The sequence below is a fragment of the Cardiocondyla obscurior genome, linkage group LG21 (assembly GCF_019399895.1).
Source record: "Cardiocondyla obscurior isolate alpha-2009 linkage group LG21, Cobs3.1, whole genome shotgun sequence".
Classification (NCBI taxonomy): Eukaryota; Metazoa; Arthropoda; class Insecta; order Hymenoptera; family Formicidae; genus Cardiocondyla; species Cardiocondyla obscurior.
In genome coordinates, this window is record NC_091884.1 from 2,568,337 (window position 1) to 2,586,486 (window position 18,150).

At 41.1% G+C, this 18,150-nt stretch overlaps 2 protein-coding genes across 3 annotated transcripts; one reads left to right on the forward strand and one right to left on the reverse strand.

Annotated features, from left to right (window-relative positions):
• The first annotated feature begins 179 nt into the window (after positions 1-179).
• Positions 180-12,889, forward strand: LOC139110762 (proline-rich nuclear receptor coactivator 2). Of its 2 annotated transcripts, none has more exons than XM_070670789.1 (2): positions 180-408; positions 1,581-12,889. In XM_070670789.1, the coding sequence occupies exon 2, from the start codon at positions 1,656-1,658 to the stop codon at positions 2,187-2,189; it is 534 nt and encodes a 177-aa protein (XP_070526890.1). In that variant the 5' UTR covers positions 180-408; positions 1,581-1,655; the 3' UTR covers positions 2,190-12,889. The 2 variants fall into 2 exon arrangements, with proteins under 2 accessions (XP_070526890.1, XP_070526889.1); XM_070670788.1 differs by having other exon boundaries at positions 193-995.
• Positions 12,890-14,936: 2,047 nt separating this feature from the next.
• Positions 14,937-17,999, reverse strand: LOC139110751 (cytoplasmic dynein 2 intermediate chain 2). Its single transcript, XM_070670762.1, has 10 exons — positions 17,927-17,999; positions 17,523-17,598; positions 17,360-17,444; positions 16,985-17,218; positions 16,667-16,901; positions 16,385-16,586; positions 16,090-16,289; positions 15,878-16,020; positions 15,385-15,587; positions 14,937-15,130 (listed from the first exon to the last, which is right to left on the reverse strand). Exons 2-10 carry the CDS (start codon positions 17,579-17,581, stop codon positions 15,061-15,063), a joined length of 1,431 nt encoding a protein of 476 aa, XP_070526863.1. The 5' UTR covers positions 17,582-17,598; positions 17,927-17,999; the 3' UTR covers positions 14,937-15,060.
• Between the last annotated feature and the right edge of the window lie 151 nt (positions 18,000-18,150).

Below are 18,150 nucleotides of genomic sequence, written 5' to 3' on the forward strand. Positions count from 1 at the left end.
TTTCTCCTTTGATTTGACCAATCGCGCGTAGTTGTCGCTCAGCTGTATATCGGCCAGCATTCACGCGTTCGTGTAAACGAGTCATAAAGCGAATACGAAACGCGTCGAGAGAAGAAGGAGAAGTGACGCGCGCGCGGATTGGTCAGTCGGGCAGCTGGTGGCGCTGACCGTAGGTTGTTTGCGATTAATTTCGCGTGAGCGAGGGTACCTATAAAAGCGCAAGCGGAGTGCTCGAAGTAGTGTTTGAGGAGTGTAAAGTGACAAGGGGGATAACGCGAGGCTGACTTCTGGCCGTGCGGGGGTGATAGTTGTCGAAGCGTTGAGACCAGGTTGGATTTGGAAAAGCGAGAGGACGACGAGGAGGCCAGAAGGTAGCGCACGAAGACTCGCGGCGAGGTAGAACGGAAGGTGAGTCGGGAGAGCACGCGGAGGGTGAGCATACGGCGCATGTAACAACACGCTCGTCGTAGACGGACCTCGCCCGCGGCTGGACAATCGGCCCCCCCTCGGGAATTTTTCGAAAAGGCGTGCGAAAAACGCGACCGCAAGGCGGTCCGACGTCACCGCGGGGACGCTCGATCCGCGCGAGATCGTCGAGCTAACGCCACGGCCCGTGGTTCGCCATCTTGGCGAGAGAGGAGTCGTTGTGCCGGGGGGAGCGGACGGTACGCGCAGTCTTTCCGCATCGGCGAGCGTCGGCGGCGGCAAGTAAGGCGGAAGGCAGGATATCGCGCTAAGGTGGCTAACGGTCACCGGATGTGGTCGAATTTGCGGGGTACGCGCACTGGGAGGACCGCGAGAGAAGAGGAACTCGAGGCGAGGTAGCATCACGCGAAAAAGTGCTCGAGGTACCCCACCGCCGCTTACTCCACCGCGTCGTCCCCACCACCATCTTGCTCTGCCCTGGATACCGTGATTATTGCGCAGTTGGAAAAATTGCTCAGCCAGAGACGCGGGACGTCGTCCCCCGAGAAGCGACCAGCGACCGTTTACCGGTAAGCGACTTTCTTTTTTTTTTTTCTTTTCTTTCTCTTCTTCCACTTTTCGTCTAACGATCGCGAGACAATGAGCATTTATCGTTTACTTGTGTGTAAAAATTTAAGTCTTAAGGATATGGAGATCTCTATTGACAAAGGAACAAAGGACTCGAACGTTGAATTAATACTTTGTTCGTTAATAGGATACGGATCGCTGGTTTTTTGTAAAAATAAAATACACCATTGTGTTAATAAGATTTTATTTGTAATAAACTTTCTGCTTTTTTTGTGTATAATGTATTTTAACAATTTTTTTTTACATATTAATGAATTGACCAATTAAAATTTAATTTTTATTCGTAGACAGTATAAAGCATTTAAATATGTATTATATTCCGCATTAAATGTGTAACTTAATTTGATTTTTCTTTATTTATAAAATTTATTATAAACAGATATAATATTTTTGTTATTTGTTAAAGTAATTAAAGCATTACTTTGTAATAAATATTTAATTAAACTTGGCAATTAATAATATCGTTCTCTTTGAACGAAACATGTATTTTCCATTCCGGCGAGCAAAAGCATTACTTTGTGTTGTAGGCCAACGAAGTTGGCTGAGTGGCGAAGAGGTACAGCAAAGCAAAACTAAGTTGGAGGTGAACAAACATCCGAGCCATGACGAACTCCGCGCCCAAGTTAGACAGCGCCAAGGTGGATCGGCAGGCTTCGCCGAAGGTCGGGTATCAGCCTCAGTACAATCATCATAATCGTTCCAACAGTAAATCATCGCCGTTCTTGTACAAGAACGGCCGACACGCGGCCAGAAACGCTAAAGACGGCCGGCAAAGCTGCAGCCCGTACAACAGTCCATCATCCAAGTGTGCGAGAAGCTCGCCGCAACAGCAAGTGCAGCAGCCCCAGCCACAATCGCAGCCGCAACCACAGCCGCAGCTGCAGCTGCAGCAGCAGCAACAACAACAGCAGCAGCAGCAGTCGCCGCAACAGCGTTGCGAGCAACGCAGTCCGAGTAGTAGCCCGACCAACAATAGCTTTTACGCGGGCGCCAAGTTCTCGGAGACGCCGTCGCCTGCGAGCGTACCGAAGCCGCCAAGTCGTTGGACGAGCAGATTGATGGATGGGTGTCGCCAGTTAGACAGAGCAAGCGAATATACGAGGCAATTGCGCATAGTGCTAAACGTCCAGGCCTGATGCCCGAAGACCATCAACGCGCGAGGGGAGAGGCAAACGTCAGTAGCTCCTAGAGAATCAGGTACGATAGCGAATCGTCGTTGGTTAAATTAATCGATAAAGAGGACTAAACGACGTTAAGAGAAAAGACGATGATAACGACGATGAAGATAAATGTGAGGATTACGATAATGATGACGGTGACTTCGTGTGCGGTTCACATACACACGGGTTTTTGATTTTATCACGCGAGTGGATATCCGGGAATCCGTTCTTTACGCTAAGGTAGCATTCAGCATACAAACTTGAAATCTTATACAGACTATGCACCGCAAAGGTATGACGACGCGATGCATCGGTGCGTCCCGATGCCGCGATCGATGTGTGCACGCGAGAGATACGTTATATATGTATATATATGCGTTCTGGAACTCCCATCACGCGCCATTGTGACAAAATGTAAGTAATACTGTATTTTAGATTATCGTATACCGCTAAACTTACAAAAGAACACGAGGAGAGCCCCCCCCACGTACATACATATATACATTATCCGTAACATCTGGATAATACACGCAGAAAGTAAGATACGAGGTACGTTCTCGGCCCGACGAGACGACAGACGCGAACGCGCGAAGATGCTCGTTGCGATTTTTACGAACGATGGACTTCAATATCGACGCGTTGGGCAAGGGATACAGGGATGATTTATCGCGGCTACATTTTCCAGAGCGACTTTCCGAGGCACGCATTTACGCGTGGCTCTCTCGAGGCATCCGGTATTTCGATTTCTGCGTTTTTATTATTCTCACGTGCTTCGGCCATCGACTTCGGATACCAAACAGCGTATATGCAATCTGCTGATCCGTAGCACGGATATGCTGGATAAACAATTTAATAGCCGCCCGACTAATGATCGTTGTCAGTATATTTCTTTATTAAGGGTTTCCTCCGCGGACTATTTATCATACTTTTGGTATTACAGATTATTATAAATCGTAAGGATACACGGCTTCGTACAGAAGTTCTATTTCAGGCAATTTTTCTTTTTTAATTTGTTTAATTTTTTTTTTTTTTCTTTCTTATTTTGTTGGAAATATTTTTATTTTATTTTTTTTTTTCTTTTTCTTCTTTTGCTACTTTACTATTCTCTTCTATATGTTAATCCTTATGTCAAATAGATGTAAGTTCTTTGAGTTTCTCAATGCGTGTTACGCGAGTGGGTTAATTAAACATGATTGACATAAAAGAGAAAGGAAGGGAGGGTCAAGATAAAGCTGAACGAAAGGTGAGATTTGTATGGACACTATTCGCGTAAACGTTTTGCAGATACGTTTCGACGATCCGCAAAAGGTTCACGTTTTGACCACACTTCTCGCGCTTTCGGTTTCGGTGATATTTCAAACAAAATTATCAGCGAATTGCATGTAGTATAAATTTAAGATTTCTTTTTACGATGAAAAGGCAAAAATAAGAAGAGCTAGAAACAGGGAGAGAAAGATTTGGCAGGTCGTTTGTTGTAAACGGCAATCGCAAGCGTCTCTCTCTTGATTTCATACATTTCATATATTAAAAAAAATTTAAGTATCGATAGATTCTAATGCTTCACTTAGACACAGGACGAAAGGCTTTTACGAATATAAGAAAAGGGGAAGGGCATCGCAATTATTTTGATTAATTAACATCGGCTTGTTCGTTCTTTCTTAGACGCAATCGTAACTGTGACAAAGAGACAGGATTCGATGACAAAGACGATACGCGATTGCGTCCCCAGAGGGACGATCGGTCTATCATGTAGATTAAAAGTAACAGATTACGGACATCAACTCGATCCGTCTTCGACGAGTTGCCCTTTCGCGTAAGTTTTTTTTCTTTTTTTTTTTTTTTTTGTCTAAAGGTTTTTCCTTTGTACTGATCAGAGGAAGGGCGGTCTAAACATTTTCGTTATTTTACGGACGCAATTGTCATATCAAACTCGCACCACTTCTATCTATATACCGGACACAGTAAATGGACTTAATGTATAATATGATAACGATAACAATAACGTTTAAGGGTAAATAACTAACAATAGTAGTAATAAGCTAAGGCCTTAATGATATAATAGCGTGGAGAATGCAATCGATTTGACATTGCACAATCAAATCGATAGTGTGGTTTAGACTTTTGAACTTTAAACAAATTCTTGTGTGTTATATCTTTTCATGTTTATTATCATATATTTTTTTTTTTATTTTATTTTTTTTTTTTTTTTGAAGCAGAATTATTTCAAGTCACAGACTGAGCAAAATTGTTTGACATAGTGTTTTAATTAACGTTTATTATTATTAATTTTTTTTTAAGTTTCTTGATAACTTGCAATAATCGTTCTGCAACGTTTACGTCCACTTTTCTCCTCGTACGTCAATTGCTTTTTTTTCGATTAGGCGATTAAGTCTTAGGTAAGGACGAGTTTGCGAGATCGGTGTGATTGTGGGACGCGCGAGTGAAGTTGGAAGAGGTATATAATTTGTAATACGAAACAGAGATTGATATCAAAACGCGCGATTTGAATTTTTTCAATTGCTCGCACCGCGTATCTGTAGTTTTCTACGGTGAAAATGTTCGGTATCTAGCAGCAACGAATAATTGAGAGGTAACGCTGATTCGATCTGAATAATGTTGAAAATTATCGCGGGTAAATTGCGTTTTTACACAATACAAAGGCAACGCCGATTGGATATGTGACCGACTTTGAATACATAGTCATTTATACGTCTCGATTTCGATTCGCGACAGACAAATCGGTTCCTTGTGCATAGAACCGTCTGCGCCGTATTATTTTAAACTGTATATAGATTCGTACTTCTTCTTTCTTTCTTTCTTTTTATTTTTTTTTTTTTTATTAATTTTTTTTTTACGTTGCTTATCATAGATTTTGTTTTTGCTTTCCGTACATGGTTCTCGGGAAAGAATAGCGAGAAAGAATTGTAGGAGTCGGAGAGTTGGCTTAGCGCGGTCAGTTGTGCGAACGAAAACTTTGAAAAGGCGAAATGTCTTGAGCCACTTCGTTATATCGTTCAATCGTGAGTCTTTGAGCCAGTCATCGTGTAGCCGAATACGACCTGCGATTAAAAGCGGGGGGAGACTTTCATCTCGCCGGTACGCGGGCCGAGTAAATCGTCACGGTTAGAGTTTCAATGTAGATTTTTCGAGCGAGAGGGAAACGAATTAAAACACTGCCGTCCGATCAGAGAAAAGGCGATCAGAAGGGGGGTGGGACGTGCAGCAGGTGCGTGAGAAACGCGCCTATCTGGTGTCACGAAGATGCGAATCGGCGAGTGTTCTCTACTTAGTGACGCAAGTTACATCGGCATCAGTCTGTTAATTTGAAACATCCATCGATGTTCGCTGTATAGCGAACAACCTAGAAAGACACCCGGCTGTCGTCGACTTGCGCCGCTAAATGGAAAAGCACTCAACGGTGCTAAAGTCCGTCGCGTGAAGCGAAAATCGTTTCGAGAAACGGAAAAGTTTTCACGTGAGGCACGTTCGCGGATCCACGGGTACAATTCTCATCCTTCTTCGGTTTTAGAAGCGCGTCGACCGGAAGAGTTAGACTAGGAAGTTTGTATCGGAAGGCCAGAACGCAGCCGAGAATTTCCGTAGAGCGGATGGTATTTTTTCCTAGCCGATTTCTTGCGCGAACGTACAGCCAGCAGAAAGAAAGAAATGTCCACGGAACATATAGAAAATGTTATACTAAGAATCGCTGCTGGGGTTGCGGTAGCTGTAGACGATCGAGGGATTGTAATATTAAATACTCTGGCTAGCAGTTGTCTGCCACTTAAGATTGTAATTCCAAAGTAGTCTTCAACTATCGTCGTACCACAGTTGTTGGTATAAAATTTTCTACGTAAAAAAGGAAATTTTTGAGAAGGGAAGAGGCCATGAATACCAGAAAATGAATCGTTTAACGAAAAGTCGACGAGAATAGCTGTGATGATGACTCGTATAGCTATTATTAACTTTTAATTGATAACATTAATCGACATAAAATACATATATATGTATACCCACACGCGTACGCGCGCATATATTATATATATATACATTACATAAGATTCAAAAGAAAAAGAAAATCATAGAGTGAAAAAGCGCAAAGTAGGGCGAAGATAAGTAGCGACATTATTGGAGAAAAGAGAAACATTGCGACAGATAAAGCGAGGGAACGGGAAAGGGTACGGGCGGGAGAGACGCATTTTTTTTTTTTGCACTTTCTCTCGCGAGAAAGAAAGGAGGATGTCCGGATTCTTTACGCTTTAATATTAATAAACGTACGTTTTTGAACGGTTCGATACAAACCGGTACGGGAACGCGCCTCGGAGACTCGAACGACCGAACAAGACCAGAGGCAAAACGCAAAAGAAACTAAAAAAAGGGAGGGAATCATTAACAATCCAAAGCGTTTTCATTTCACGGCTTTAAAACGTGATTCATCGTGTCGCGAATGTAATACATATGCACACATATAAATGTAGCTGGGAACGGCCTGTGATTGTAGCGACGCGCGGCTGGGTCGTCTCTCGGAAAAAGGGTTAAAGGGAGAAACTCGTTACTTCGAGTGGAAGGATTATTTTCGAGCGATGGAAAGAGTCGGGCAGGAAGGACCTCGGGAGAGAGACGACCCGTTTATCGATCAACATTCAATTGTGATACTGCAACGTACAAAATCGCGATAGGCTCTCGGGGTTAATTAAGGGTGGGCGGGGTGAAATTTGTCGCGACACGAAATCGATCGTGTGGCTCGAACGTTTCAGTGATCCGCGATTCTGTGCGGTTGTCCTGTAACTGTACCGCTGAATATTGCAAAAAAAAGAAACCGAGTCGGAGGGATTATTCGCGTCCGATAATCGCTTCTTAATTAACTTTCTGGCGAACGATACTTGGCAGTGACGTGCGCCGATAAATATTTGTAAATGAAATTTGAGAAATATCATTTTATGATGATCGGATTCCGTCTTACAGTTCGGTACATCTTACTTTATGCTAGTCACTTTGTATAATACTCTATTTCTTTTTCTTTTTTTTTTACGTGGAATTTTTATCGTCGATAACGGGTTTGATTTTATATCCAGGAGAACGTTAACAAAGATTGCTGTACGCGTGTGCATATATTACGCTATATCCTTGCCGCTTTTACACTTCGAGAAAGTCGTATCCTGGGCGGAGGATAAGTCGCGTACGAGTGGAAATTTCAGAGACAACCGCATAATACCAATCTTAGAAAGCCCGGGACAAAACGTATCGAGGAAACGTTCGCGATTTTGAACTTGAGATATTTGAGGGAATGACTGTGGACGAAAAATTATCACGTTATGTATTCGAGCCTTCGAACGTTGAAGCGAATCGGACACCCTGCAATAAAGAAAGTTGAGGAATCTTCCCCGACGGATAATGAAACGCAGGAGGGTCAGTTGCCAAGAGAAAAGTCGGATGTTTCTTTAAAAGTAATCCGTTCGGTCGAGTTTAATTGTACAGTTATACTTTACCTCTGTCGGGACGCTCTTGAAGAAATAAGTAACGCTTGGGTTTATGCTTTCTTACAATGCGAAGCAGCAATGGTTGGAAAAAAAAAAAATAGGCTGTTGAAACTTTACGGTGCTTCTTAAGACTCTCCGAAACTTCGTACGAATACTTGCAAAAGCTTTGCGCGGCCTTGAGAGAAACGGAGTCGCTATGGAACTTTTATAAGAAAATCATCGGTTGTTTTGACTTCAAATTAATTATGCCTCGTTGACTTTCTCCGGAGGCTCCGGTTTTCTTTTTTTTTTCTTTTAGAAAATGTCGAGATATTCGGAATTAGCAGGCCGGCTCTCGATGATTCTTCGCGAATGGATTTAAGGGTCACATATCTTTTTAGCAAATAACATATTTTTATAGAGAAAAATCTTTTTTGTTTTTGGTTTTTTCTATTATTATTTTTTTTTTTTTTTTTTTTAACGCGTCTTTTATCTACATTTAACCAAGTGTGCATTTCTTAAAGCAGCAACTAGTATCGCGTTAAAAATACTTTTTAAATCACAAATTTAGTGATCAGCAAGATTATTTTTTTTTTTTTTATCAACGCAATGATACCACGCCTTTCGCGTTTATCATCGAGAGTCAGTACGAGGAAATTGAGATAAATGAAAGATATTGAAGCTCATCGTGAATCGAGTCAACGTGTTTCGAATTAAGAGTAGCCGCGGTGTCCCGCGAGATCGCACCCTCCGTCTCTCGTCTAAAACGAGAGAAGGGTGGGACCCCCGCGGTTCACGGGAGATCTCGGACACCAACTCTTCCGTCGTTGCATAAGACTTGCGTCACGTCTTATCGTACCGAGCACAGGGACACAAACACACAGCCACACGAAAACACTATGTCGATTAATTAAATAAGCCTTAAATTTAGGTTTAAGTTGAGAGGTTTGACAAAGCGAAACGAAGGAGAAAAGGAAAGAGAGAAAGAGAAGCAGAGCGAGAAGAGCCTTGATTTATACATACCGAAGCAACTCGATGCATCGAGCGAGCCGTAATTTCTTCAGAAAGATAAAAGAAGTGTAAAACTTGCAAAAATTTTGCCGAAAATTTTTCTCCACGATTGTTACTCGATCGATTGTTAATTCACTTCTTGGCGAACGGTGGGAGCGCGTCACATTCCTTTTTTCATTTTTTTATTTTATTTTTTTTTTTAATTCTTATCATCCACCCCGCAGATTCTTGCCGGTCTCTCGCGTTCAGACGCTCAAGTGACATCCGTGCCTGGCTTTTTGCGTCGCTCACCGTCTTGCTCGACGTTAAAAAAAAAAAAAGAAAAGATCTCCTTTCCTTCTTTCTTTTAATTAGTTTTTAAGCTTCGTTGCCGTACGCAGGAAATGAAGCATAATTCGAGGCACAAACTTCGATCTCAGTCTGTAACCGCGGGCTGTCCATCCCGCGGGCACGATTATTTTCCCGCGCAGGGGAGCCGCTCGCGCGCCCTGCGTGTGTTAAAGCCGGTGAATTATAAATCGTTCGATTAATTAAAAATAAAAAAAAGACATCTCGAGGGGCTAGGTAGAAGAGAGAGTTCGTTTGCAGACGGCCGCAGGGACGCGCGTTCGCTCGTGACGGGAGGGAAGGACTTGTTCACCGCTCCCTTGGAGCTTCTCGCGCATCCCCCGCACGCGCGGGGGATCGGCGGGCATGATCGTCCGTCAACGTGACAATATATAACATATATTCTTTTTATCCTTCTCCCCCGCCGCCCGCACGCGAACGCGGAAAAGCGCGGCGCGGCGCGACGACGCGAGGGACACCCTCTAGACGGGGGAGGACTTCATTAATGCGCCTTGCGATAAGAAGAAAAAAGAAAGAGAAGAAAATTGCGATCTCGAAACGAGGCTAGCAGGACATCCTCCGTCTCTCGCGTCGTCGCGGACGTCGCTGCCGAAAGCGAAGAGTTATCGTTCGCCAGCGCGGCGAGAGAACGCATCGACTATTTGAGCGAATCGAGACCATGTACCTTGATATATATTATATACATACACGTACATATAGTTTAGGATATCTCCGGACAATGAATGCGCGTGTGGGTGACCGAGAGTGCGATAGAATGCGTGTGTGCCAAAGTAAGCTGGGTCGAGAACGAGTAACTTGGCGGGGAGAACGAGTGAAAAAAATTACAAGATGATATATAGAAATATATATACATGCGCACGAAGAGAAAGAATGCGTGAATGTGTGTGCAAAAGAGCTTCCTTCTGCCCAGGGCCGTGGTTTTTTCTGCCGACCCGTCGATCTTTTCATTGGATTATTGATATTAACTGCGTAAGAAAAAAAAAAAAAAGACAAAACGATGGACACGTGCGCGCGTATGTAAAATATAATTTTTTTTTTCTTCGCGCGTTTACTATCTGCGTTTGACTTTTTATTATCGGTAATATCCTCGGTGTTCTCGTTCGTCTCTTGATGGACGAGAAGGCCGAGGTTCCCCGCTTTACTGAAACTCGTGACTGATAACGCGGATAGTGATTAGCGCAGCGATTGATTGAAGCGATACGCGAAGCACGCTCGGAGGACCGCCAGAAAACACGTGTCTCGCCCTGGACCAGAATTGTGTTTTCACACGCGCACAAATCCGCAAGTCCGTGATGTAGAACGTCGGTCGCAAGTAGCGCGAGCGAAACGGTGGTGGCGCGTGTGAAAGCAACTTTCCCTATTTGGTAAATAAGCGCGTAAGAGATTCCCCTTTTCCTCTTGTAATTTCTCGGCGCGCGGGGGAAAAAAACATCTGCATGTGGAATTCGATTTAAGAGAAAAAGATCTCATCGCGCGATTGATCGTTAATCAAATGGGTTTTTTTTTTTTTTAATCTTGCTTACAAAAGATAATCGTTGCAATCGATAAATGGAGAACGTTGATGAAAAATGAACAGGATAGATATAAGTTTTAATTCGTATAACTTTGAGAGCTTTAAAGATTCCAGTTGATATTTATCTACGAGTTTCTTAATTTTTCACGGAACAGATAACATTACTGTGAAATGTACAAAGAAAAATAATGTATACTAAAAAGGCACAATTTTATAAAAAGTTTATATTTATTTAGATTAATGGATGGAGGGTCAAATTTATTTATAGGCATTTATATTTACAACATCCATGAAGTAACGTTAACGAAACGTTCGGATTTATCATACATAAAATCTCTAAAGTGTATGATAAATTATTTTAAAAGTATATTTAAAAGAAAAAGAAAAAAAAAACCGAACGTGTTTTTCTCTTTTTAATTGATTAACGTCGGATTGTTAATTTTAATCTTGAAAAAAAAGACAAGATTTTTAGGACTTTGTATTCGGCACCAGAAGCGAGACGCATTAAAGATGCGGTTTCTCGAAATTAAAATGTCGACAGTATCGCGACGAGAGGTGGAAGAGATCCGATTTTTCTGCGTATTCCTCTTCATGCATTTTTCCCCCCCAAAAAAAATTCTTCGCGTCCGACTTTTTCTGTATGTTCGTCCGTAAATTTACACTTTGTACCGAGCATTGTTTCTCGAAACTCTGGTCTGCTTTAATGGGACAATGATGTAAATACGTTATCGCGAGCAAGAGGAGACGAGATGCTGCGTGTGATATCAGCGCAAGTCGTTATTCTCGAGTGCGCGAGTGCGATAAGCCTAAAAATAAAAAAAGAAATTTAATAAATAAGCAGAAGCAAGACGCGGGAACAAATTGAAACATGACATATGCTTTTAATTTCTAAGAAAAACTGATTGCGCACTCGGGACAAACGACTCGTGTACATTACGACTTGCGTTCATTTTGTATTTGCGAAAAATCTGAAAGGCCGAGATCAGCGTTGATCCCACGATCTCGAGAGAAACGGCATCGTTGGCGACCACAATCGTCTGTACGATCGCACGAAGCAAAAATTGTACCGCGCGAGAAACTTGCGCGAGGCGAGTAATTATTTTATCTTGTTTTCGTCGATACAATATGCACGCTGCAGATCGTGAGGGCCACGACAACAGTATTGGTTCTGTTGTCGAGAATGCGAGTGTGCGAGAAAGAGAATACATGTGCGTGAAAGAGAGAGTGAGAGAGAGAGGTAATTAAAGAACCTACGAGTTTAGTAGGGGAAGTTAATAATAGTTGTAAAATATCGAGTCGCGATCTCTGTGATGATGACAACAACGTTGGGGATGACAATGACGACGATTTTTCCTCCCTCCGTGTCCCGTCCGGCAGTGATTGTCGCGGGCACGACGAGATGCAATTGACCGTCAAGGTTTCTAGAGTACATAAGACATAGATGATAACGATCGTAATCTATTATGTAGTAACAAAAAAAAAACAAAAAGCTAATACTTAAGGTTCTGACTGGAGCGTTAATAGGCATTATATATTATATATATATCACGATTAAGAATTTAACTGTTTACAAGGAGGAGAGGGAGAGTCGGTCGACGATAATGAAGATAGTAATATAGACGACGAGATACATTTAAATAATTGTAAATAAGCAAATACAAAAAAAAAAAACAAAAAACGACGCGTAGAGAAAGGAGAAAACGAGGGCGCACGAAAATAAGGGCCGAGAGGGAGAATTATTTTGCTACGCGAGAAGATGGGAAAGACTTCCGAGAGCTCGGCGTGCGGTTCACATTGGCGATCCGTTAGAGCGATTCGTTGAACCCGAGTGTCGATAAGTGATTCCGCTGGCGAACGCAAGATTAAGTCGCGCGAATGGAAGAGGAAGAAAGAAAACGACGGCGGAAACCGAAGATGGTGAAGGGGGAAAAGAAGGCTCGTCGTCACGCGCAGAAACGAGATCGTCGATCGTCTATGTTCCACCCGATAGATGATCCGATGTCAGCCTCGCATACCCGATAGCTTTTACGTCATTTCGGGGAAGCGGCAACGACACCGAGAGCTGGAAGAGAATTATTTGCCTTCGACGAAGAGCAGAAGATTATCTTCAGGAGAAGTGTCTCGGGGAAATTATTTGCTAGATGAGCAACTCGGCTGAGAAAGAAAGCCGATCTATCTGTTGCTGAAACAGGAGGAGAGAACGCGAGTACGTTGATGTCGCGGTGATGATAGCGCGAGAGCGGACGAGAAAGAAGGAAGGTAATACGCGGTTGACCAGCGACCAGGCCACTTTTTGACGCGCATCCCGTTGTTTTCGCCGCGAAACAATCATCTCGTGCTTGCGCGTCCGACGAGAAGATTCAAGAGCAGAAGAGCAGTCGACGATGAGAAGAGAAGCGGAGTGAGAAGATCGAAGAGCGGCGCGTAGGATCGTCACAGCACTTTTTCTTCGTCTTCACATTCGTAGAAGAAAAAAAAGAGGCTCGGTCGAGAGAAAGTCGAGAGATCAAGGCGCAGACGATGGGAAACGATGAAAGATCCAAAGTCCACGACGCTCGGGAGAAACAATGTAATGAACGAGATGAGGTTTGGAGACTTTCCGGAAGCTATTTGCTTAAACCTCGACACTTGTCGAGAGAAAGAAAGAGAAAAAAAAGAGAGAGAGTGTGTAAGTCATACCTAAGGACGTTAGGGCGTAACTGTTTGTATCGTACTTTGCTTTGCACATTTATAACGCTGATGAGTTTCTCGAAGAACGCGCTGTGAAGCAAATCGAAATGGATTCAACGAAGAGGAGGTGCAGACCGGTACGGAAAAGAGGGAATGAGAGAAGAAAGAAGATTAAGGAAACGCCTAGTTTCTTGGGTGCGAGTGGCCATCAAGATACGGGAGCGAAAAGCGGAGCAGCAAGTATATATGAAAAAAAGCTCTCCGCTCGTTAGCAGGAGTATTTTGAGTCTGAGTGACTGTAGCTTGGGTCTCAGGATTTCCAAGGAGAAAAAGAAACGGACCAGAAAATGTCTTTTTGAGTATAAAAGGCGCCAAAAAAAAAAACAAAAAAAAATTTACAAGTGTGCAGATGGGACTTAGTGAGAAAGGGAGAGAGCGAGAGAAAGAGTGTGCGTGAACGTGTGAAAGGAGAGAATGCCGAGAAGAAAAGATAATACAAGAGAAGAAGAAAGGCGGAAGAGGAAGAAGACCGAGGGAGTCGAAAGATTTGGCGTGCAATAATGTGCCCGGTAAATCGATTCCGGTAAAGTTGGGAAACCAAGAGAGCAGGAAGCAGAAAGCAGGCGGGGTTTCAGTTCCTTCGATCAGAAGGTCGCGGGAGAAACCCCAGGTGAAGTCATTGCGCAAGAAGAGGAGAGTCAGTGGGGAGCTTTACCGGAACTTTCCGTCCCCGTAACTTCCAGAGTATATTTCAGCACAATGCAATTATACAACTACTTACGCGGGGATGGAGTTCGTGTAATTTGCGATGTCTCTGTGAATCGCTCTTCGCGAGAGAAGCACATATTCGTATTATTGTTGAACAAACGAGAAAAAAAAGAAGCAGGAAAAGGAGTGAAGAAGACAAAATACAGAGAGATAATCGGAGGAAAAAAAGATTTCCGATGGCAGAGAAGCAGAAGGAGATAAGTTGCGGGCTTGCTTGACGAGTTTCGCGTAAACAGGTGCTTCAAGAGGAGGACATCGAAGAATCCTTGAAATCTATACGTGTTCGAGAGGAGGGACGGGGTCAACATCTTACTGTTCACGTAAAAAGCGAAAGAGGCAATCATCAGGATGGAGTTGAAGAAATTTTCAAATTACCCCGTTCCATATTTTTATTCCTTTCCTTAAAAGAGTTTAAATTGATTTACGAATCCTAACATGTGGCCTTTTGACCACTCCCGACATTTCCAATCCACAATATTTACGAGAGAATCGCAATTTTTAATTTTTGTTTCCCTTATCTTATATATCCCGTTGAATCCTGTTTAAATTACATTCTCCCGCATAATCCTTTCTATTATTTTTCCTCAGGGTCCCTTCAGGGACCCGCAAATCTATCAAAATGCTTGTTCGTCTACTCGGTTGTTTGCAAGAAACAAGAAAGCAAGTAGTGCAAATATCCTCATCAAGAGGAAAATTAAAAACTGCCCTTTTAAGGGCAAGGAACATCGCAATAAACGCTAAAAAGCGCAAACTGTCCTTTTCAGGGCAAAACTTCAACGTACCTGAAATACATTTAATATATTTTCCTTGTTAAATTGTTTTCATTTTAGAGATGCTGTGAATATATTGTGCGTTGATTGCAGACACAAAGGTAATATGAATATTTTTGTAATAATGTATTATAAAAGTTAACAAAAAAAAAAGGGGGAGGGGTAATGCAGAAAAAGAAAAGAAAAGTTTAATGTTTCAAAGAATTTATTCAGTTAAAAAACATGTATGTGCTGTACTTAAAATACGTATGTAAAGATGTGTCAGTCCATTCAGCAAGTGTCGCAAGCAATTGCGTCAATCGGAGTTACGTTCAAAACAACTGCCGTGGAAATTTCCATATTTCAACATTCGCACGAATATCTCCAATCGCCAGTACATCTCTGTAATGAGTAAAACAAACATATTTTATTATGAATCATATTTATATTTATTTTTGTTTAACTAATTTTAATCTGAGTTTAACTTGCTTAAAAAATATCATACTAATATTTAAATATTTGTTGCAGGTAAAAAAACAAAAAAACAGGAACAAGTATGGCTCGAAAAATTATTGTATCATGCTTAAAATTAGCAAGAAAGAGAAAGGTATTTTGGAGTGATGAGTCAACTGCAGGTAATAATTATCTTGACATACCTTTTGGAATTTACACGTAAGCTGCTAATATCTTCTTTCCCAGTCACCTCGACTTTTGCATGTGTTACAGGTTTGCCGTTTGCGACATTGTAAAACTTTACACATGTGCCCGCTCCATAAGCTGCGAGCACGTCTTGATTACCAATCATCCACGTTAATCCCACAACCGTATCGTCCACAGAAATGGTTTGTTGGCTGACATGCTGTGTGATATTTATAATTGCATATCAAAAAGAATCGTAAAACAAAATTAATAAATTTATAAAACAAATTACCTTAAGAATTAAAATTTTTAACGTTTATAGAGATGTTAAAAAAATATTTCTTTTTAATTTTATCATTTTTTAAATCAACTATTATTTGCCAAAGAGCGAAAAATAAATTATGAAATGTATTTTAAGTAAAATTTTGCATAATTTTCCAATTTTTTATTTTTATTCTCGTAAGATTAAAATCGTGATTAGAAAACCTGAAATATGACATGTAATTTTACCTCGTCAAGATTATATATACGGATTTCTTTGTCCGTGCCACTGCTGACAAATAAATTGCGTAATGGTGAACATTTAATACTGGTAACGCTACCTCCGTGTCTTTCGTATTCGTCGATCACAGGATCTATAAGTGTGGCGTCTTCTAAAATTGATAAACATTTTTTTCCGTTTATAATAAAAATTTATATTAGCTGTAATAATAAATGCAAACCTTCGATAGGCGTTACACTGTCCAAGCTGCATTTATAGATTCCACCGCATAATGTGCCAACGATAAATATACTGGGATGCTTCAATGAAAAATCAAAACTCGTGATACATAGCCCTGCTTCCGCGGCACGCTCGCGCGTACCTCCAGAACTGCGTGGCCTAGCATTTTCTATTGGATTACGTTCCTTGGCTATCTTAAACCTGTAACGCAGCAAAAAAAAAAAAAAAAAAAAAAAAAACAGGATCGTAAAATAATTGAAATAGATGGTTAAATTAAATTAGATGGAGGTGCTTACCGTTTATGCAATTGAACAGTTGTAAAATTAGCCATCACCTTATGAATCAGTATGTATCCATCTATGCTAGAGCTTAGTAACAGAGTTACATCGCTTACAGATCTTGGCCGCCAACACACTTGAGATACACTGTCGCCGTGCGAGCACACGTGCATGGGCACAACGGAATCGTCATTCCTGAGATTCCAAATAAACACGTCCCCTTGAAAAATCATACAGATGCATTTGTCAGACACGACGATAAGAATTTTGTCAATATTGCGATTAATTAATAAAGTTTACAATTAAACAATCCAGCTGCGAGGATAGAAGGCTCCGTTGGATGATAGCAAAGAGTTGTAACGCATCCATTTGTCTCTAATGTTTTAGCGGGCACATCCGTGACATCGTCCTCCGTTGTAAGATTGTACAACTGGATTGTCGAAAGATGATCGCACCATGTCGCGTGACAAATATGACTGAGACCTACCGCTAACGTTCCTCCGACGGTGCTCCACGACAAGTCGCTTACTTTTATCTATAAAACATTCAGTTTGTAATATCTGTTCATAACCTCGCTGTTATCGCGAAAAAAAATTAGTTTTAATGAAAAGGACATACCGAGTGCACGGAATTCTGAAAGGACGACGTTTCTATCTCTCTAAGTGTATTGATTTTTTTCAACAGTTCGACAGTAGTTGACGACGTCTCGCTTACATTTGGATTGTAATCATCGAAAGCGCTACTGGCTTCATCCAGAGCTTCGAGAATTCCTGGGGTGACTTTTTTTAAAAACTCTGCCAGTCTATCATAATCTACCTGTGCATCTGCTTTCTGCTCATTCGTTGTTTGAATCTGAATTTAAAATCAGAGTTTTATTATAATTAAATGCAACATATATGAAAAAATTATTGCAGCGTTTCTCGATATTTTACAATGAACAGAATAATTAAAAAATTCTTCACAAGGTAAGTAAAACTTCAATAATTAACATACTCCGACGCTTCTCGTTTCTGTAGTCTGTGTGTCATTAGCAGCATAAATTATCTCTGTTGTTTGAACATTTGCTGACGTTTCGAGTCTAGAATTTATTTTAAAATATATATCTCAAAGCGATTATAAACAGAATACATTTTACAACAATAATGAATTAACTCACCTTGCAGCAGATAATTCTGAATTAAAACTCACAACGTCAAAAGACTTGGTGTTAAACATTTTATTTTATTTTTTTTCTTCAATAAAATAAAGAATAATTAATTACTTAATAGCCTAATCTTCAATATCGATAAAATTATATTTATTTAACATATTTTTTTTTTATGGAACGAGAGAGTTCGGCTGAAATAAGCGTCGTTCTGTTTCGCGAAACGAAATACTCGTCGCCGGAATAACAGAAGTAAACGACTTTAAGGTTAGAAAGCCTTGTCATATTGACGCATCATAGCTACACGAAATACATTGACGAGCAATAATGCTCCATAGAATGTATCTATTTTTTTTTCTTTATTAATTTGATTTTATGTAAAATTAAAACTCGTCCAGTTAATCATTGAGACGTACCACTGAATAATATCTAACAGAGTTATCGTTGACTCGCACTACAGGAGTTTGTAGCAAAAACTATATAATGACGGCTTGCAGCGAATTTTATTAGCATATACTATAGCAAATAAGAAAGTCAAATACAGCTGACCAGCAGATTTAAACGGACATAAGAATAAATAATTTGTGTTTCTTTCAGGTGCTAATAAAGATGCTTTATTACATTTAATGCTGTTTTTTCC